Raw genomic sequence first — 22,511 nt, 5'->3', positions numbered from 1 at the left:
TGTACCCAGTCAATATGGGGATAATTGAAATCCCCCATTATTATTATTGAGTTATTTATTTTAATAGCCTCTCTAATCTCCCTGACTATTTCGCAGTCACTATCACCATTCTGGTCAGGTGGTTGGTAATATATCCCTACCGCTATATTCTTATTATTAGAGCATGGAATTTCTATCCATGGAGATTCTGTGGTACAATTTGATTCATTTATGATTTTTACTTCATTTGATTCTGTGCTTTCTTTCACGTATAGTGCCATTCTCCCACCAGCATGACCTGTTCTATACTTCCAATATATACCGATATTTGGATCAATGGGAAAATATTTAGTCCTTATTATTTTGTAGCTCATGTTTGTGTAGCACAGCATAAAGTGCTCTTAAATATGTATTTAGATTAATTGTGAAATATTCTTGGATGCCTCCTAACAAATATATTATGCCAATACAGCATTTTGTGTTTCTCTAAAATAAAACTTTTTCTCTCCAGTGTTCTGTTTTAAAGGGCAATTAGTTTGCACTGCCACAATTTAAACATGGCCTAACACACTTTCATTCTCAATTTTGTGGTCTGACTAGGAAAAATTGTGGTGGGGGAGATGAAGGAGGACAGTAATATTTTACATGTATTATTCTTGAAGAGGTTAGACATGAGTTTCTGAATGTAAAACTGAGTCTTGAAAAATAATATTTTAATTTATTTATTTACGCAGATTTTATGGTTAGTGTAATTTCTGAAGATAGCAACATTATTAAAAATATTAATCCAGCCCGGGTTTCTATGAAAATATGGGAAGGACTAAGCAGTGGAAACAGAATACCAGCTAATGTGAGTAATTGGAAAATGTTATAACACCTGTTGGTCCTGTGAATATGACACAGACAACATTTTCCACAGAAGGGAATTCTGTGTGCTTTGTTTAGAGAAATGTCTTTTTCTGGATTGCAGCTATTAAGTGTTCAGTTTCTTGTACATTCAGTAAAATTATGTCCACGCCAGTTGCTGTCCCTATTACTTTAAACAAGACTAAGTTGTCTGTCTAGTAAAACTGCAATACTTCAACGTTGGGAATGTTGTTGCTATTCAGCAGAAGCTCACTAATTTACACTCAAGGGAGACCTGTTACTAATTACGTTTTATGTATTTTGACAATTGTTTAATATATGATAATGTAATAGTATGTGTACTACAATATGTATTTTTAAAATAATGAAATATAGTAATATGAGACTACTGTTACAGCATCCTGCTATTAATTTTCTAAATAGTAAGGAAAGCTACTGTTTTGAACTAAGTGTGTACATAACTGAAGTTTTACTTCAGGTTCTACTGTACTTAAGACAAGAAGTATGAATATATTACTGTAAAAAGCCACCATTCTCCAAACCTTAAAAACCAAAGGAGGCTCTTCGCACTCCATAAGGATGTCAGAAGAGTTATGAAGTATTACCTTTTGCCAATCTGATGCTCTTTGTTTGAAGATTTAATTTCCAAAGCCTATATTTGTCACTGAGTTAAAATAACTATATAAATAATCTCCAAACAGACATTTTGCCTTTTGGCATTACAGGTTCACACTCCATCAGATCTTTGACCTTATGGGCAAAGAGAAGCAGGACATGTTGCACTAAAACTTAGAAAGCATGTATCCACACCATTACTAGAGATAACACTTGTTTGCAGCTTTTAGCTGCGATTCCATTCTAGTTTGTTATCTACAAATGATACATCAGAGTTGTCTGGATTATCATAGATGTGCTGGAAAGCTGGACAAATCTATATATTGGTCATCTCTTGAAGGCATCCACCAATCCAGAACTTCCTCCTTCCATCCTGTTTATATGGGATTTTTTATACAATTCATGTATGTGTATTAGATGTGAAATCCTGCCCCCACTTTAGTCAATGAAAAGCTTTCCTTGCCTTCACTGGGGCAAGAATTTGTACCCTAAGCTTTTCCAGTATTATTCACAAAAACTTTGAAAGTGCCTCCCAGCCCATGCCACTAGACTACCACCCCTCAGCAGGAATCTTTCCAGCTGGGGAAGGAAGAGCGGGGGGAGGAGGGGGATCATCAAGCAGCCTTTGTGCATGTGTCAGTAAGCAGAGCTCCTCCATCAATCTGAAGCAATTTACAGTAAGAGAAATTTTATTGCAGTTTTTTTCATCATATGATTTAAACTTCTGTTTGGTTGATTGCAACATTAGCTGTTCTTAGGCTGTGGCTCTTTGTACAAAACATTTTTCTTCTGAAGGCTGAACAGAACAGGTACAACTCTTTGGTAATTTTCCTTGGCATACTAAGGAACAGTGCTGTGTTCACATATCGATTAGTTCATTCATCTTTATTATACAGCAACTGAGAATAGCAAAATAGCTTCTAAATTACAAGTTCTTTCAGAAAACTGCTATTTCAGTTTTCTTAATTTAAAGAACTTTTTTAATGGAAACAGCTTTTAAATTTTTTAACAAACATACAATTTTTAACTGATGTTTAGTAGGGATGTAAACAGCATGTAAAAAACCTACCCATGTAACTGACTGAAATTCTATTGGTTAAACGTTTTACCGGAGAACTAGGGGGGATCCCCGCTGCCAGCCCTGCGCCCAGGGATCTCCGCCGCCACCAGCGTCCCTGTGCCAGCCCCACAGGCCGGCAGCTGGAACCTCGAGTGTGTGGGGAGACAGCGGAACTGTAACTGATGAGGATCGAGCTTATCAGTTAACCGGTTAAACTTTTACATTCCTAATGTTTAGTAAGACTTGATAGCATGTTACATATGAAGTGCTTTAAAAAATTGTATCTATTACATTTACGTTTTTAAATCCTGTTCTTTTCAGGTTACAACTCTTGGCTGTAGTAAAGTCAAGGATGGCAAGGATGAAGGCTTCTTTTACTTCAGGTTTGAGCAGACTCATTCTATAATTAGAGTTCAGAATGCAGTAAGCATTAACAATATAGCTGTTGGAGAAATGCTTTAATTTCGACAACATCATTGATGAGAAACTGGTATATTCTAATGTATTGGCATGATATAATGCATATGGAATGAATTCCTTCACAAAAAATAAACTCTGTTCTTTTGAGATCAGTGTGAACATTTTACATATAATTTGTCAACATATTTAGAGATGATTGTGGAGTAATGCATCCCTCATTTTGAGGCCACCTTCCCTGTCTATAATTTGCCATTTATTTGGGGTGAAGGGAAAGGATAATTTTAACTCATGCCTTCTGCTCTGTCACCAATCAGTTTCAGAGATGCTCTGTTTTCTGCCTCATAAGTTACCCATTAGTTCACAGTACTGGACTATCTCCTTTTTCTGCAGTACAACCACAGTTAGCAACCTGTCAGCTTGCCCACATGTTTTCCTTATGTGTCACAGATGCCCTGCCTATAATGGCAGGACCAGACAGCAGCAGAAAGTGCTCCCTTTCTCTGGAGCAGATTTTATCAAGTGGGCAAGTGTCATGCAAAATGTGGGTACCTCAGGAGTGCTCCAAAAGTAACTTAAATAGGTGCAAAGCAGTGTGGGGAAGCAAATAGGAATCCTCTCAGAGTGCCAGGATCCTGTAGTGCGCTCTTCCCACAACTAACGGGATCCTTCGTAGTGCCCCTACTTGGATGACCTTTCCACACAATCGTCTTTCCACCTAAATGCAGCTAACGGGAGCACATCCAAAGTGTGCATGATCACTCCGGTGGTGGTAGTTCACAAAGAAATGAAAAGAACAAAAGGCTAAGAAGCCTAAAAATTGTAAGTCCAAAAATGGTGGTTCAGCCTCTCCCATTCCCTGCAGCTCTGCCCTTGAAGAAACTGTGTCTGATCATGACGAGCCAAAATCAGATTCTCAGAGAGGTTCTTTACTCCCCCGTTCTTTAATATTCTTGATATAGAGTCTGGTAACATGGAGGAAAAAGGACCTAACACTAAGGCAAAGTCTTTCTCCTTTGAGATTATCATAAGATCTGAATGAGAACTTGCAGATAAAACAAAGAGGGTTTATGAAGAAGTTTTACAACTACCAGGAACTAAACGTCTCCCTAACTCAGATACCCTAGGTTGATGAAGCAGTAGCCTCACTAACAGAAGACATGGTTACTCGTTTGTGGAGAGACGACTCTTTTCCCAAAGATACCATAGATAAAATGACAGAGGGTAACTTTTACAAGGATTTCAAAGCTTCTTCAACAGCAATACAGATATACTTTGCAAGAGCCAGAATGGCCAAATGTGGTGATCTGAAAAAAACTTATCTTTTTAACTAGAATAACTTTTTTGCCTTTTGATAAAGAAAATGTACATCTGTGGCCTTAGATTCTTCTACGGTAACTGAGGTGTAGGGCAAAAGCAGACACTAAGGTGTCAATAATTATTCTGACATTCTGGATCTAAATTTAGAATATTAAGTAGTAGCTGACAACAAAAAAAAAAAAAACCCAAACTCTAAAATCTTGCTTCTAAACACTACTAAGTATCAGAATTAGACTATAAGGCAGATTACAGATCCAAGCAGTTCTTTTCTTCCTACCAAAACCAAATATACTAATTCCTTGCTTAACATTGTAGTTATGTTCCTGAAAAATGCTAGTTTAAGCGGAACAATGTTAAGCAAATCCAATTTCCCTATAAGAGTTAATGTAAACAGGGGGAGTTAGGTTCCAGGGAATTTTTTTTTGCCAGACAAAAGACACCCCCCCCCCCCACACACACACACTTTTAAACAAATAATATAATATTGTACACAGCAATGATGATTGTGAAGTTTGGTTGAGGTGGTGAAGTCAGAGGGTGGGATATTTCCCAGGGGATGCCTTATTGCTAAATGATGCCTTTTTAAGTACATTAGCAAATTGAGACAGCAGCTGCTGCCAGCAAGCTCCCTCAGTCCTGAGCTCTGTATCTCCCCCTCCACCACCCGGAGACAAGGTACAGGAGCTGGTGGAGGGGCACACCCTGACATTAGAACCCCTCTTCTCTCTCTCTGCGCCCTGCCCCCGCACAGCAAGCAGGAGGCTCCTGGGAGCAGCTCCAAGGCAGAGGGCAGGAGCAGCACATGGCAGCTGGGGGAGGGACACCTGAGCTGCTCCGCAATTGATAGCCTGCTGTGTGGCTGCCACACAGGGAACTTAAGGAAGCTGATGGTTGGGGGCTACCAGTCCACTCTGGTTCCAAGCCTCCACCAGCCAGCTCCAGCGGGCTGCTCTTTCTGCAACCAGTTGACAAAGCAGGCGGCTGCCAAATGACATTATAAGGGAGCATTGCGCAATTTTAAACAAGCATGTTCTTTAGTAGATCAGCGACATATAACAACGTTCACTGGGACAACTTTAAGTGAGGTGTTACTGTATAGTCAAGAGAATTTGCCCCCCTCAGGAGCAGAGGCTCCAGAGGGAGAACTAAGCAGCCCTCCTCTTCATTATTTTCCATCCTACCAAACCCCACATTGACACAAACTGTGCTTCTGTGCACGTTCATCTAGGGAAGGCAAAAGAGTGTCTCACTCATTTTAATTGCTCATGAAAGAGTCAATATTGGACAAAGGTTCTGGAGATGTCTCTCAGTACATCCATGTTGCACTCAAATATTTTCTTTTTCCGTTCTTCATAGTGCTGTTGACTTCTCTCAACAAAATAATGTTGTTCTTCTACACATCTCAAGAAATAATCCTACCATCCTTTTGTCCACCCCCAAGGTACAATAAAAACATTAAAAAGCAACAAAGAGTCCTGTGGCACCTTATAGACTAACAGATGTATTGGATCATAAGCTTTCGTGGGTGAATACCCACTTCGTCAGACACATGTAATGGACATTTCCAGAGGCAGGTATCTGTTAGTCTTTAGGGTGCCACAAGACTCTTTGTTGCTTTTTACAGATCCAGACTAACATGGCTACCCCTCTGATAATAAAAAAACATTTGTGGCACATTTTAGACATGTGCAGATCACTAAGAATCTACTTGAAATTAAGTTTTCCAGGAAATTTTATTTATGTTCCTGTGAAATGAAGAGGAGACAGCATCCAAATAAGCATCAGCAATATAGCTAAAACATTGCATAGTGGAAGCGTACAATCAATTCAAGAGGGCATCGTAGATTATTGTACCAACGTCCAAATCATGAGTAGAGACTGCTTGCATCTCCTGATCGGATTTGTTAATAGTAATGTGTCATCGTCCATGTTCTTGAAATGCAACACACTAGACAATCTTCCATGTGCTGTAAGTGGTGCCCCTTGTTAGGCCAAATTCCTGTTCTAAATTTCCCTCAATTTTGATTCTGATATTTCTCATTCTTTGCATACTGCGGACTAGTGATGATGATATGAGGCAGAAAAGACATTTTTATTTCTTGTTTATCTTCTTTCTGTGATTAAGCTGTACACAAGTCCAAACCATCTACCTTTATAAATTGTAAATTTAATAATTGAATTTGAATTTCTGTTGCAGTTGAAAGAATCGTATTAGATGTTCAATGAAAGTTAGGATTTTTTGTACATATAAGTTTCCTTATATATTATTCCAATGCTTTTGAGAGAATTCATCTAAATAGGAAGGAGTTGTGATCAGGCTGACAAATTGCTGAATAGCTTGGATTACCCACAGATTCACTGCAGAGAGGAAACAGACCAATTCTGTAAACTAGTGGAGAGGCTAATCCCAGAGATCCATATTGTGACAACTGTGTGCAGGAGTAAGATTTAGCCTTGGCCTTTGTCACTTGATAATATCTCTGTGGGCTAGATTGAGCTGCGAGGCTCAGCAGTGAGTAAAGAGTTGCACATTCTTGTGCCATCCCAGGCAGACCTTTGTGATTCTGTACTGCCATTCCCTCTTCCTTGATCTTCTTGCTACTGCTGTTGCCATTTTAAGTAGCAGCAGGCTATTGTTGTTTGTTTACAGTGTGATAGCTCCTGAAATTTGCTAAGCATTTCAAGAGACACAAGACATATTTCAGGCTCAAGTGTGTGCTGTCTTCTGAGTTGGAATTGCTACTAGCCCTATCCCCTGCTGATATATGAAGCAACCTGTGCAAGAAAGTAGGGCTTTTTGCTTATAAAATGGCAGAAGAAAAAGAGGAAATTAATCCAAATGAAAGTAAATAACGTAGTCCAAACCAATTTTAAAAATGCTCATCCATTCCATTATTAAATATAACTGATAACTTTCCATGAAGTAGTTTAACATTATAGTTGTGACACAAGCTGACAGAACTCAGGAAATTCAGTGTCGTTATTCATGTGAGTGGGAGGAAGAAGTACCTTGTAGCATTCATCATTCCATCTTGTATAAAAAGAGCGGAATTTCATAAACTCTTCCTCAGACAGGTTATCACAGGTTTTGTTCATAAAGTTGGGTAAAGAATGGACGGAATCATATGGAAAGTAAAATACCCCATCACTTTCAGTAAGTGGTTAACAGGAATAGATAAAGATATGATTTGCTGACCTTATTTGTAATGTCAACATTAAGATCACTATTTTTTTTAATTAACTTAGGGATAAAATGGTTCCAGAGAGAGTGGGAACTTACAGCATCCAGTTTGCTTTTGCGATTGATAAGACAAATATACTCAGCAGTGAACAGGTTTGCTTCTGTGATGAATTATATATAGTTAGGTGTATATATAGTAGGAAATAAAGTATGTGAATTGTTTACAGTAAATGAAAGATAACTGATTTTAATAAAAACATTTGAATTACTATTACAATTGGCTAATTTACAAAATCCATAACTTTATTTTTGGTAATAACACACCTTGAACAGTTGATTATCAAATCATGTTTTTATTGGCCTTTTAAGTAGGCAGACATCTGCTGAATAGACTTTTTTTCATTTTGTTCTCCTGTCTTCATAAATACCTCACTGTTTCTTTTAAAATATAACATTTTTTTTACACTGTGTAATTTATAAACTAGTAAAACTTGTTATGGCCCTTTGAGTTGATGATTAAGTTTTAAGAACATATTTTTAGCTTATACATTGTATTTGTTTTAGTATTGTTGGGCAGCCTACATATTGTAGATGAAATTTCAGTTAACTGTGTTGTTCCTCTTACTTTCTTAAGATTATAATTGAAGTGGTAGCTAATGATCCAGTGCAGTTGCTACCAGAATCTCTACCAGCTACTCCTGTAGTTTCTAATGTTCGAACTGTTGCCAGCCGGACTCTGATCAAGGATTTATGCCTCCATATAAAGGTAATGTTACTTTGCTGCAAAGCAGTAGTTGGAGCAATAAATAAAGTTTATTAAAAATGTGATGTATCTTTAATTGTAAAATGTTGAATAAAAAAACTTGCTGTCTATATTAGAAAATAAAAAAACGGGGTTGGTTTTTTTCCCCCCCCAAAATGTATGAACATAGAAATGACATTACAGGCTGTTATTTCCTTTACTATTTCTGTGGACTTGAATTTGAAGGTTGTTGACAACAGGGGCACTGCTTCCCCTGAAATGCATCTTTACTAGCTCCCACTGGAGCAGATTACTGTCAGACCAGTGAAAAATGTCCACAGCAATCATCTTCAATACACAGCAGGAAGGAATTACACAAGCGGTAAAGGGTTATATCAAGCACATAACTCCTCTGTTAGACATTAAGACCTATACATTCCTCTGAACAAGTCTCTCTTTTACAAACATACACAAACAGGCCTTGTGCTAGCCTCATGCAGTTCCTGCTTGGCAAACAGAGAAGGCGGTTAACAATTTTATAGATGGCTTCTTCCCTCCAGGTCTGTTCTTCTCAGCCCTCTGGTCTGTCTCAGATTCCCTTGAGGCAAGGCCTTGGCTGCCTTGAGACCCCTCTAGTTCACAGTCCTACTTGAGCCCACGGAGCAGAGTTTTGGCTACTCTGCCTAACAGCGTTGTTTCTTCAAGCATCAATTAAGGAATCCCAGTCACAGTAATTTACTTTGCTTGATTCTTACACTCCTTTTCCTCAAAGGAGTCACGTCTTAAAAGCATGCCCAGTGGGGATTTGATTAATAATTTTAGAAGAAGCTAGGGGAGGTTGTACCGAATGAAGCTCACCCTACCTTACTCAATCATCAATCATTCACTCTGGCTCTATGTACGGTAACTATAACCGGGTCGACCTGTGCTCCCTGCTGGAACTTTATACATGCGATAGTTACTTTTGCATAGGCCCATATTTACAGACCAGTAGGTTCAATATCGGTCACACACGCAGACTTTGCCAGTCCTTTATCAAATCTGCCTCTGCTTGAAGTGGACCCTGCTCCCAGGATCCTCTGTAGCCCTTCAGCCATGTTTAAGTCATGTCAGTTTATGCTCACACTATTCATTCAGTATGACCACACCAGTTTGGCACCATCCCACATAAGTCTTCTGCTTTTATGCCTTTATATACAAGATGATGAGAAACTCACACCTTAAACTGTTAGTCTTACAAGTTACTCTGGTATAGAGTGTAACTCTGAAAGTAGCCACCTGCTCTAGATGGTGTCCTCAAACCCCTCTTTCCTCCTCTCCCTCTAAAAAAGAAAAGAAAATCATCTTCCCCTCAAAGGACAAAAGAGCACCAGGTTATTACAAGAGCCACAGAAGGTGAGCTCTTCCATGATTGCTCCTTGTTCTTCTGGGGGAAAGATTTGAGCCTGAACATCTTATCATTCCTCACATCAGCTAAGACACACTTGGAGACATCTTAAAAAGGATGGATCAGTCCTTGTTGGAACTCTTGAAAAACCAGACTGTCCTTGCCAGTCATGGACTCACAGGATGGAAGTCTAGAAATCTCCCTGAACCTGCAGATGAAGTCCAACTCTAAAGGAAGAAGAACATGAGTCCCATCCCAGCTTCTTAAGAGGGTTAATCATGTTACTTGGCAACTCTGACTCCTTCTGAAGAAAAATCTAAAGAGCTCCTTTAAAGATGTTCCCTTTCATTTCCTTTCCAATTAAGTCACATTGTGATAAGTGTATCATCCTCCTCCTCCTTCCCTCCTCTCTTGCAGGAAAAATCCAAAAGGGAATAACAGACTAGAAAAGTCAATCCTATGGGAATTACCAGTCACCACCCTATTGTCCTCTTCCCTGTCTTCCCCCACCATCTCCACCCCTCCAAATGTCTTCCATCCCCGCAAAAGGACAAGAGAACCGATAAGACTGAAAAATAAAATCAGGAAAAAAAGCCAGAAATCACCACAGATTTTCATCTCCTTCAATAAGTTCTAGTTCCTCTTTCAGAAAGGGGGAATTCTCAGCTCTGGATCAAGATGATCATAAATCCAAAAAGAACTTCAACACTGAGCTGAAAAATCAGATGTTCTTTACTCAGACTTTCATGAAACTCTGAGAGTGGTGACTACTGTGTTAAGATAGAATATTAGAAAGTAGGGCTGGAAGGTACCTCAATAGGTCATCCATTCCAGCCCCCTGCACTGAGGCAGGACCAAGCAACCCAGACCATCCCTGACAGGTGTTTTGCCTAACCAGTTCTTAAAAACCTTCAATATCAGGCAATCCATAACCTCCCTTGGAAGCCTATTCCGGTGCTTAACTATCGTTATAGTTACAAAGTTTTTCCTAATATCTAACCTAAATCTCCTGTTCTGCAGATTAAGCCCATTACTTTTTGTCCTACCTTCAGTGGACATGAAAAACAATTGATCACTGACCTCTTTATAACAGGCCTTTCATAAATTAGAAGATCCTTTTCAGGTTCCCTCTCAGTATTCTTTTCTCAAGACTAAAACTGCCAAGGTTGTTTTTTGTTTTGTTTTTAACCTAAGTCAGGTTTTCTAGATGTAGCAGGGTGTAGCAGGGCCCCATTTGCTCCTGCCTCTGCTCTGTTCCAAAAGCCTCTTAGAGACCCTGGGGCTCAGCAATCACCAGTCCAGTTTATTTACAGCTTGCAATCCCACCACCTCACCATATACAGCTTGAGGATTTCAACCTTAAGGTTCTCAGCCTCTGCACCCAGGAGGGCAGAGCTACCACTCTCCTTCCACTCTCTGGCTTCCCCCGGGTTCCTTCCTCTGGGCCTGTTTGTAGCCCTGGGCTGTCAGCTGTTTCCCATTCACCAATCAGGTGCTGGTTTCTCTAACCAGCTCCAATTTGCCTCCCATGGAACTGACATGACAGAGGGCTGGCTTAGGAGCTCCTGCCCCGCACCCTTCACACTAAACTTTATCATGTCTTTTTGAGTTTCATCTTGTTGAGTTCAGACCAATTTTCCAATATGTTCAGCTCATTTTGAATTCTAATGCTATCATCCAAAGTACTCGCAATCCCTTCCGCCTTGGTGTCATCCACAAATTTTGTGACCATGCTCTCCACTCCATTATCCAAGTCATTAATAAAAAATATTGAATGGTATCAGATGTGGCATCCCACTAGATATGTCCTCCTACTACTCTGAGTATGGTCTTTCAACCAGTTGTGCACCCACCTTATAGATCCTGTCAGAGAAAGCATATGCACAGACTAAAGCCAATAATAAATATCTCCCATCCAAAACTAAAATCTTCAGAAGTAATTAGGGAGGAGTGGGGAACTCCTGAAAATAGAAAGTGACTTAGTTAGCAAATCTTGAGATTATGCAGGCCCTAGAATGGAAGAAATTTGTCTTCGTGATCTCCAGAGTTGATTCAGTGATGACATCCTTACCAGAGGATAATGGATAATTCCTGTTAAGAGGGATGTCTTTTCCAGAGACAGGAAGATAGAAGCCATCCTTAGAAGGGACTTCAAAGCCTTTTCAAGGCCCTAGTATCAACCAGATGCTTTGCTAGAGTGCCAGTAACTGATGTAATGTCCTAAAAATATTCAATCCCCACATCCATGGCAAATTCAATCCATACTAAAGAAGATATTCCTAACTATAACATTAGTGCTTAAGTGTCCCAGCGATTCCATGATCCTTGTTGTGAGACCAGTGTCAACCAGTCTAGTGGCCAGATGCTAACTTTGGCTTTACGTTCTGGACAGTAGATAACTTCTACAAAACAAATTTGAGTACCATTACTACTATTTCAAGTGATTATCCACATATTTCACTTCTGGTGCACATGTATACCATAAATGTGTGATCAGATTCTTTTAAGCTAGTAGTATCTGCTGGTGCTGCCTCTGCACCGTAGATGTGCTAGTGGCTCCAACCCAAGGACATAAAGGGCTGAGAAGAACAACCATCCCTCAGTTCCTTCTTACTGCCCATTGCAACAAGACAGAACCCCCACAGGATCTGTTTACTCTGCACACCATGCAATCTCTTGTTAGCTAGTAAGTGTAGATAGTGTATTTACTAGTTTGTTTACATTCCTTGGCCAAAAAAAACCCGGAAACCTTTATAATGCATTAGGGAATACTCCCAATTCCAGAACCCTCGACAATATGGCTGAAACAATTCCCTGGGATTTAAAACTTGCCCCTTTTGTGATGCTACTGTTTCACTTGATGGGCATTCTGGGTGCCTGTTTTTCCTTGGTGAGGGATACATTCCTGACAAATACTCTGTTGATCCTTCTCCAAGTGGACCCAGAAAGCTTTCTACTGGAATGTTCAATGAAGGTGTCTTCAGAACTAGGGGTGATAAATCCTGTCAAGCCTGAATAGAAACTTCTGGCTAGTGCTCCTGTGAGCTGCAGCTCTACTCTCCAAGGGCCACTGCTTTTACCTAGAACTTTACATAACAAAAATTAGCACCACACTCTATCTTCCCAAGCCTGAATGTTTCCTCACATGCTAAGAAAGAGTTTGAAAGGTTCTGTAACCGCGCCACCTGGTGACTCCTTGAATAACAACATTTACCCTAAATCAAGGGTTCCAAAACTGGATTGCGCCATCATTGGATGGAGTTGTAGCAGTCCCTAGTGTGTGGAGGACACCACTTTGTTCCATTCAGTGTGATCTCACTCATGCTTGCTCGTGTGGTCAAGCTATATGGAGGATACCATTTTGCTCTACAAAATGGTATCTTCAGATGCTGCCTGGGGTCTCAGGAGGAAATAATTCATTCAAATGGGGTCATGTTAGCAAATAGTTTGGTGGGGGAAGTTTTCTGTCCTAAATATTCAGTGCAATTCTTATTCATGACCTACACAAACTCATTTTTGTTTGTTCTTTTTTATTAAGGATGAATACAACAACCGTACTGGATATGATTTGGTTGGCAAGATAATAGCTGCAATTAAGAGTTCCAGTGAAGAAGATACAGAGATCCCAGTCTTTCAGGGGAAAGTTAAAACAATTGAGTTTCCATTTAACAGAGGATCTGCTGAAATCGTTGTAAGTGTTTGTTTTAATCACAATGAAAAATGTATTTTTATTTGTAGGTGACATTTCAATAATTTTTAAATAATTTTTTAATGGAATTCCTTGTTTTTTTCATAGAATCATAGATTTTTAAGGCTAAAAGGGACCATGAAACTATCTAATCTGATTTCCTGTATATCAGAAGCCATCAAATATCACTGTTATCTGTGTATTGAGCCCAGTAAGTTGCTTTGCTAAAGCAGGTTGTCTAGTAAAGCATCCATTCTTGATTTTTGAAGACATCAAGAATCCACCACTTGCCTTGGCAGTTTGTTCCAATGGTCAGTTATCCTCATTATTCAAAATTTGTGCTTTATTTCTGATCTGAATTTGTCTGGTTTCAGTTTCTAGCCGTTAGTTCTTGTTACGTCTTTCTCCACTAGATAAGAGCTCTTTTATACCTGGTATTTTCCCCTCATGAAGATTACTAATACACTCTAATCAATTCACCTCTCAGACTTCTTTTGATAAGCTAAACATATTGAGATCTTCTTGAAACATGGAAATGGAATGTGTGCGTGACATCTCAAAAAGTATATTATCCTCTTAGTCCTATAATAGTTTTTCTTTTATATTGAGCAGTTTATTTAAAACTTTTCAGTGGGAAGGGGGTAAATTATTTAATATCATGGAGTGCTAGTGTTAAGGTTTTTTTCCCCCACTTTGAACTTTAGAGTACAAATGTGGGGGACCTGCATGCACCCTTCTAAGCTTAATTCCTAGCTTAGATCTGTTAACACTGCCACCAGCCAGACTATAGTGTCTGGCACACTTTCTGTTTCCCCAAAACCTTCCCTGGGGAACAAAAATCCAAACCCCTTGGGTCTTTAAAACAAGGAGAAATTAACCATCCCCCTTCTTCCCCCTCCCCCCAGACTTTCCGCTCCCTTTGTTGCCTTGAGAGGCTTCACACCAATCCAAACTCCTTGGATCTTAAAACAAGGAGGAATTAACCATTCCCCCTCCTTTCCCCCCACCAGTCCCTAGTGAGTTCAGACTCAATTCCTTGGATTTTAAAACAAGGAAAAATCAATCACTTTCTTAAAAAAAAAGTTTTTAATTAAAGAAAGAAAAGGTAAAAATTATCCCTGTAAAATCAGGATGGAAAATGCTTTACAGGGTACTCAGATTCATATAGACTAGAGGGGCCCCCCTCCCCTTAGCCTTAGATTCAAAGTTACAGCAAACAGAGGTAAAAATACTTCCAGCAAAAAGACACATTTACAAGTTAAGAAAACAAACATAAGACTAATCCGCCTTGCCTGGCTATTACTTACAATTTTGAAACATGCAAGACTGATTCAGAAAGATTGGGAAAGCCTGGGTGTACATCTGGTCCCTCTTAGCCCCAAGAGCGAACAACGAACCAAAACAAACAGCACAAACAAAGACTTCCCTCCACCAAGATTTGAAAGTGTCTTGTCCCCCGATTGGTCCTCTGGTCAGGTGTCAGCCAGGTTCACTGAGCTTCTTAACTCTTTACAGGTAAAAGAGACATTAACCATCTGTTTATGACAGCCAGTCTCGAGGAAAGTGCTGGATAGTGCTTCACACTAGCTTCTGGAAGCAGAAATAATAAAATGTCTCTCTCCAGCCACTACCACCTGCCCTCAAGGAGCCAGTTTGGCAGCCAAAGTCCATTCTTCTTGCCTCTGCCTCAACAGTAGCTGACAGTGTTACAGTCTCCCTCTGCTTATGCTGTGAACCTTCTTTCTTTCCCTGTTATCTTTTCCTGGTTTTCAGCTATCCTGCTTGTTCTTTCATTCTGGCATGGTAAGATCCTACTGCTTTGGACAGGAACTCCTGTTGTCCCTCTCTCTCTCCCTTGAGTGAGTGAGAATGTACATTGGTAGTAACCATCTTCAGTGACTCGTGTATTCCTTCTCCTTCCAGTAGCAGGTCGAGTTGTTTAAAGGTATATCTGCATTGCCAGGTGAAGATGTGATTGTAGCATGGTCTGGCATACCCTGTGTTAGTGTTGTTGTAGCTAGCACAGGTAATAACAACAGGATGGTGTACACTACAAAAAAGTAGTTTGTGTTGTATTGGACTTCAGCACAGGCTACAATCAGAATAATAGCCCTTGAGGGCATGTCTACACCACAGCTGGGAGATTACCTGTCAGCCCATACACAGACTTGTGCTAGCTTGGCTAAAAATAACAGTATGGATGTTGTGGAACTGGCGGCAACTCAGGCTAAGCAATCTGACTCCTGGGACCAAGCTCGGGTGGCTAGCCCAAGCTGCTGCAAGTGCTGCAGCATCCACACTACAGTTTTTAGTTTGCTAGCAAGTCTGTCTACCTGAGCCGTAGGCATGGTCTGAAATGCAATGTAGACATACTTTTGAGGGCTAGTACACTAATTGCTAGCCTGTGTTGAAGTCAATGCCGCCACATCTGTCCTATTGTTGTTACCCATTAAAGCTAACACAGGTATGCCTATCCATGCTATAATCATACCTTTAGTTGGCAATGTAGACATAGCCTTAATAACCACCAGTGCTTCCATTTACAGTAGCTGAGAACCTTTTGATTTCATATAACTTAATATACAGGAGTAGACCTATTGAACTCAATGGGTCTATTCATGCGCGTTAAGTGTTTGCAGGATTGAGGTGTTTGTTAGTTGTGAAACAGCTTTTAACTTTTTATTCAACTATAGTTTTGCATCAGAAATTCAGGAGTATTCTTAAATTATGGCAGCATTCCATCTTGCCTAGAAGTATGGGGAAGTACCAGTTAGCATCGTGAAAATGATAACCACATAGGTTTTCACCAGTATTGTGAGTTTTGTGAACATGGAGAAATGAGGGGAATGGGGAAACAATTTGGACATAACATCTGTAACAGAACTTAAATTATGACTTTCTAGAATTTTCATTTTTTAGTAGTTGCTGACCAAATATGTAGTTGCAATATCTTTTTGAAAGTCATTGAATTTCTCTAAAGGTTGTATTGTTTTATTTCTTCTTGTATTGGTGACCTTTAAAAAGTGGATCTCTTGTCTGGTTATGTAGAAATCTCTCAGCATTAACAATGAAGTTCAACGTTAGATTTATTGTGATCATCACTTGTATAAAGCTTGGGAAAGATGCTATGTATGTGCCATTATTAAAGTTTACCATACTAGTTTTACTTTTATATCATTTTTGATGGTTGTGGTATTTGCTATATTAAACTGTAGGGAAAGATGAGGTTTTAATAATAAATTATTGAGAAATAGGTCTAAAAATATAGTGTTTGGAAGCGGGTAAATTTTCATCTTAGAGAAAGTGCCCTTTAATAATAAAATGACTTCTCTATCTGTCATAACTTTGTTCATTCACTTGGGACCTACTGTCTGTTTCCATAGTAACAGCAGCAACTTTAACTCAGCATTGGCTGAGTGACCAGATAGAAAGTGTGAAAAATCGGGATGGGGTGAGGGATAATAGGCACCTACATAAGAAAAATCCCCGAATATCAGGACTGTCCCTATAAAATCGGGACATCTGGTCACCCTAATTGGGAGTTAGGCACTTTTCTTACCTGGGTTTCTATATTTGGCCTAGTTTCCCATTGTGTTTGCATTGTGTTCACATCATATAAATGCACTCTAATGCTTCCAGGAAAATTTTATTTATGGGAGAGAGTATAAGGTATAATTTTTTTAAATGTTTGTTTGATCTTACTGATAAAACATGTAGTTAAAGCTACAGTTCTTTCATAAAGTAAATCTGATATTTTAGTCCTTAAACTTAAGGTATAGAATATTCAATTTTCAAATTTTTATTAAGAAAAGAAATTATAAATATTGTTACTTAAGGATAACAGATACTGACTTTGAAATTTATTGAGAACTATTTAAAACTTTATCTATATTTTATAAATAGTACTTAGTCAGCGATGTGATATTTGACTAGGAAAAATTCGTAAGTCAAATTGTATTTGTTGTGTTATATTTGTGCATCTTATATTACGTGTGTATATTTGTTTCTACAGAATCTAGTGCTGGCAGAAAATAGCCCTGGAAGAGATAGCACTGAATATATTCTTGAATTTGAGGCAGACTTACCAACTTTGGCAAAACCTCTGGAACCATACCGTCTATCATTTATGTTTTACAATGGTGAGTTTCAAAAGTAGCTTCAAAATACTTCTCATTCCTAAAGTTTGACTCTTATTTCGACCCAAAAAATATCCATGTTGGTTTTGAGCATCTTTTCTCTACATCAAGCTATGTGACATTTTTAATATATACTTCTGTTAGTATTGTTAACGGAATGTTGATGTGTTTAAATAATTTAGATTTTAAGAAACAGCAGCGAATGGCAACGCTTACAAGAGAGAGAGATGAACTATCTAAGTCAATAGCTGTATACAGAAATATGTTTGATACCACTGAGCAGCTTATTACTGAAATGAAATGTAAGTCATGTCATTTACATATATACCTTTAAAATAAAAAAAAAATGTTTTAACTGTTTTCTCAGGAAGGAAACTAGCTTTTTCCTATTATGATTTTGATATTAAAGAAATTATAAATTCAAACTGAAAAATGAGGAAACAAATTTGACAGTTTATTTTGGAAAAACGTAGTGTTTGTTGCATTGGGAGAAAAGCATCTGGTTATTTGACTCTGTGTACATATAAAAAGTCTAGCAGTTATCTTGACGTGAGGCAAAATCCTTAGGCCAGAGTTTTCTAACATGAGTGCCTAAAGGTGGGCACTTAGGTCAGTGCCCTAATTCTCACAGCTTCTGAGCACTTTCATTTCTTCAATGAGAGTTGTGGGTGCTCAGCTTGCTGGAAATCAGACTGCCTTTTAGTTCCCTAAATATAAATTTAGGGACCTAACTTAAAGACAACACTTCAAAAGTGGATATCTGAAGTTTCATAATGTAATTTTTCTCCGCTAACCCTAGAGACCATAACACCCAAAAGTATGAATCTCTGTTGGTTGTATATGTTTGTGTGTCCCTACAGCAGTCATAGTTGTTTATAAAAAGAGGTTAAGTTAAGAAGCCGTCAGTTAGATATGTAGGGAAGACTTATATGAAAGAGCGAGATAAATAAAAGTAACAAAAATATACTTGTACATTTTGGTTATTCTTAAACTTACTTTGTTTGGATCAGCCTTCTTATTGACTCAAATATTTCATTTGTTTTATATGCCACATATTTTGAACTCTTTCTCTTATTGTTAATTGCTAATATAAGATAAATGAAGAATATTGATAAATTATAAGAAACATTTGCTCGTTGCAGTACTAAGATCAGGGTTAGATTCCATAGGTATAGTTCTAATATGGGCTCTTGATGCAAAGCTGGGTTCTAATACTTGTGGTAGAGGAACTTTTAGGAGCATTCTCAGATTTCAGACATTTCTGTCTAAGATAGGAGATCTGGACACGAGCTGTGCACTATGCACTGTTTTTTAAAACATTTTTGTTTTGATTTGTTAGATTGAATGGAAAATAAGACAAAATTATTAGGTTTACTTCTTTGTTTTCAATATAATTGGGAAGCACTTATTTGAAGAGAAATTGTTTGCAGTCTGGCCAAGCCCAGGACTCTTGTGATTAAATCTGAGGTGCATCCAGTATACACTGGAAAGCAATTGTAATGGAAATCTCTCTAACAATGGGAAGGAATACTCCTAGAAGAGAATTCATTGGCTAATAAATTTTCCATTCCAACATTACCTACCATGCTAAGTGTTGATTATTAAATTGTTTCAGGTCAGGTCCAGGAAGCTGAAACAAAACAATCTCACCTGAAGAATGAACTGAAAAAGCATCAAATTGATATTCCACAGACAAGCATAGTATGGCTTTTTAATTTCCTTTTTAATTGTTTATTTCACAACAAGCAGCATATTTAACACTGTACAAGTAAAGCCAAATCTCAGCTTGTGTTATATCAAAGAATCAAATGAAATGTGTAATCCATACGTACTTATCTACCAAAACTCTAAGGTGTAAACTTAATGGGTCCCTTATATGAAGTAGTGCCAAAAACTGTGCTTAATTCCTTATGTAAAGCACGCTTTCATTTACTGTTCTGTCAGTATGCCAGAATACTTATTTGAAGGGACCATTTCTGAAGGTGAGTAGTTAGCCGTATCTGTCCATATGTAGTCCTTGCTTCTTGGCAAAGACTACCAGTAGAAGTGCCAGTTTTGAGGATTGCTATTTATAATATTATACAGATGATTATACATTTCACACATTACTGACCAACACCAAATTAAAATTAGTAATTTAGAGGTTCAGTGCAATATCTCCCATTATCAATTTCCCTGAAAGATGAGTTACTCTTTAAAGAATCTGAGACATCTTGCATTGGTAAAGTTTTTATTTCATTATTGAAATAATTGAATACAGAAATGAAGGTTATAAATAATATATATTATTTTGTCATGAACCAGTAAAATCAGTTGTTCTTCTATGCATTCAACAGTCTGGCCAGTTGGTTTCCCTCTGTTATCTTAACCTTTAGGTGGAGAGCCTAATTGCAGCCTTCCTTTTGTTCTCACCGCCCAGCTACAATCCTTCCCTCTGACTCTTGCACTTTCTTCAGTTCCTCTTCTGTCTTGGCTTAAGGCAGGCACCTTCATTTCCTCATGAAGCAATTAACCAGTCTGACAGATGGAAAATGAAATAGGCACCTGAATTCTTTCAGCAAAAGGATTATAGTTGTGATGCCACCTCTTGTTTTCCTCTAACACCAATTAGAACAGAGCCATACTAAATCTGATCCAGATTGTTGTATGCTTCACAGCAGAAACTTGATTTCCAGCTAGGTAAAATCTTTCTCTACAAGATGAGATGATGTACAATTGTTAACTTTCAGTTTTAATTTACAGTTGCAATGTGTTGATTCTCTCATAAAACAAAAGATGTTGGAGCAGGAAGGAGTAAAGAAATCTCCAAGAAGAGCATGTACCCTTTCAAACTATCCCAAAGACAATCAGGATATTTTAGGGAAGGTGAGTTTTGTTAGTCCTTTTCACAACAATTCCATGGTGAAGAACTTCAAGCTGTTCAGTCGGTAAGCTCCTACACAAGTTTCTAGGTAACCTCTGGAAAAGCAGCCTCCAGAAAGGGATGCCAATAGCATCGCATCAAAATTGCACGGTTATTGTAATGAGCCTTCAATTGAAGAGGGATTGTGGTTAGCAGGAAAAACATAAGTGATCTTGTTTCCAACAAGTATTCTTTACTTCTGTTGTACAGATTGCACATTTAGCACAGATTGAGGATGACAGAGCAGCGAAGGTCATCTCTTGGCATATGGCTAGTGATATGGACTGTGTAGTCACCCTAACTACTGCTGCTGCTCGTCGTATCTTTGATGAAACCCAGGGTCGACAGCAAGTCTTGCCTCTTGATTCTGTTTACAAGAAGACTCTCCCGGATTGGAACAGGTAAAGGAAAAAAATTGTACTTTTGTTTTCCTGGAAAACTTTTCCTTCACTATATTTTTTTTTCTAATTTTGTTTAACCTTTATATTAGCAAAGAATTCTAATTAGAAAATGTCTTCACAATCATGTTAACTAGCAGGAATGTAGCTTAAAATCTTAAGTAATATCCCAGTTTTATAAATTTAACTTCGTATTGTTACTTTCTATATTCTAGAAGAAGCTTTTCTTTTATAGTACAGGAGACCGTATATAACTCCTTTACAATTAACAAAATATTATTGGATAATGTTATGGTACATAGATTTAGATATTTGGACCTATCACTTCGTACTTTGAAACCCTAGCTTTTTCCGTTCAAATCATGAGCATGTTCCCGGAAATCATCTGTAGTCATTCAAATTACTATACTGATCCATTTCCTGGAAGGAGAAGATGCAATGTAGAATTTCAGGTTTCAGCTATGCCCCAAAAGTAATCTAAACTAATCAATTTAAATAAATAACATTATATGCATTTGCTATTTCAGTACACTAGTACTTAAGTATCTTGGGTGGGTGGCAGATAAAACAAAAAAAATGGTTTTTCAGCTGTTAGTTAAACTGTGTATCAAATCTGGCCTACATAGGAGTGTTACTTTCAAAAGTAACTCTTGAAGTCAGATCAGTTCAATTATATATCACTAGGAATTTGGTTTTCCTCAGGTGATATGTATTAACGTTGGGAACTTCCAAGTCCTGGTATTGAAGTGTTAATATGTAGATCAAATATAGTTTCATGTTTCTGATTAATGTGTCAAAAACCATGGTAGAATAAAATGAAATGTAATTTGTTTTCTTTTTTTAAAACCAGGACTTTACCTCACTTACGAAATGGAAGAAATCACTTCAGACCTATTGGAAACCCTGTATTTGCCAGAGATTTGTTAACATTTCCAGAGAATGTAGAGCATTGTCAGATAGGTAAATGTCACTAAAGAAGTATTATCTTAACTTATAAATGGAGGAGACACAGAAACCATACCAAATCATATAGTGAGTGATCGCCATTAAAATCTTTACAAATTTGCCTTTTACCAAAGCAATCACATAACTTGTGTTAGAGAGAATGACAGTAATGTTAATTTGCAAATGACAAGAAGATTTTAACAATGACAACTATTACCTTTCTTCATTCTTGATTGCCATTCTCCTACTTTCTCTTCCATATATTTAATTTTAAAACAAAAACTTTAGCATTATCTCATAACCTCCAGTTTGTTTCAAAATAATTGGAGTCAATCTTGATATAAGTTTTTTAAAAATATTTTCCAAAGTACTGTGGTACACTGTTTGCTGTTCCTTGTCTTTTCAAAACTATGTAGGGTATCATATCACCTCAGACCAAGATACATCCTAGCTGGATTATGTATAATCATACCTTTTCTAGCAATATACTATTTCAAACCCTGGCTTTCTTAAGCTTTTAAAGATCTATCCAAAACTAAATATAATCTGATTTTTTTTTCACATTACCAGAGTTGAAGCATTCCTCTCCAATATTAATCATAAACCAGTTTTCCTCCAAATCTTTTCCCAAAGTTATGCATCTGCCTTCATTTCACTCAGATTCTACTTTTCATGAACATTCAAATGATAGACTATTGCTTAGGGTTTGGCAATAATTTTCTGATGTTTCAATATTACAATAAACATTTTCCAACAGTCTTCCAAGGGAAGTAGTAGAAACCACAATGCTTGAAACATATAACAGAAGACTGAACAAAGTTTGACACTTAGAAAATACCTTGTGTGGCATAGTCCTTTCCTCTCAGGAGAATGG

General features: G+C 38.0%; 1 protein-coding gene across 3 annotated transcripts in view; it reads left to right on the top strand.

Annotated features, from left to right (window-relative positions):
- The window catches only part of SMCHD1 (structural maintenance of chromosomes flexible hinge domain containing 1), a 196,446-nt gene that overhangs the window by 145,827 nt on the left and 28,108 nt on the right, over nucleotides 1-22,511 (top strand). For 2 of the 3 annotated variants that reach the window (XM_030552848.1, XM_030552850.1), the window contains exons 33-43: nucleotides 714-829; nucleotides 2,843-2,904; nucleotides 7,505-7,592; nucleotides 8,074-8,205; nucleotides 13,107-13,259; nucleotides 17,269-17,395; nucleotides 17,575-17,694; nucleotides 19,008-19,093; nucleotides 20,135-20,257; nucleotides 20,505-20,695; nucleotides 21,543-21,652. In XM_030552848.1, coding sequence (XP_030408708.1) covers nucleotides 714-829; nucleotides 2,843-2,904; nucleotides 7,505-7,592; nucleotides 8,074-8,205; nucleotides 13,107-13,259; nucleotides 17,269-17,395; nucleotides 17,575-17,694; nucleotides 19,008-19,093; nucleotides 20,135-20,257; nucleotides 20,505-20,695; nucleotides 21,543-21,652 — 1,308 coding nt within the window. The remainder of the gene's footprint in view (nucleotides 1-713; nucleotides 830-2,842; nucleotides 2,905-7,504; nucleotides 7,593-8,073; nucleotides 8,206-13,106; nucleotides 13,260-17,268; nucleotides 17,396-17,574; nucleotides 17,695-19,007; nucleotides 19,094-20,134; nucleotides 20,258-20,504; nucleotides 20,696-21,542; nucleotides 21,653-22,511) is intronic. The other variant, XM_030552849.1, reaches the window with a different exon arrangement.

This window comes from Gopherus evgoodei, chromosome 2 (assembly GCF_007399415.2).
Source record: "Gopherus evgoodei ecotype Sinaloan lineage chromosome 2, rGopEvg1_v1.p, whole genome shotgun sequence".
NCBI classification, from domain to species: domain Eukaryota; kingdom Metazoa; phylum Chordata; order Testudines; family Testudinidae; genus Gopherus; species Gopherus evgoodei.
The sequence above is the reverse complement of the archived record's forward strand: the minus strand, read 5'-3'. Positions and strand labels throughout refer to the sequence as shown.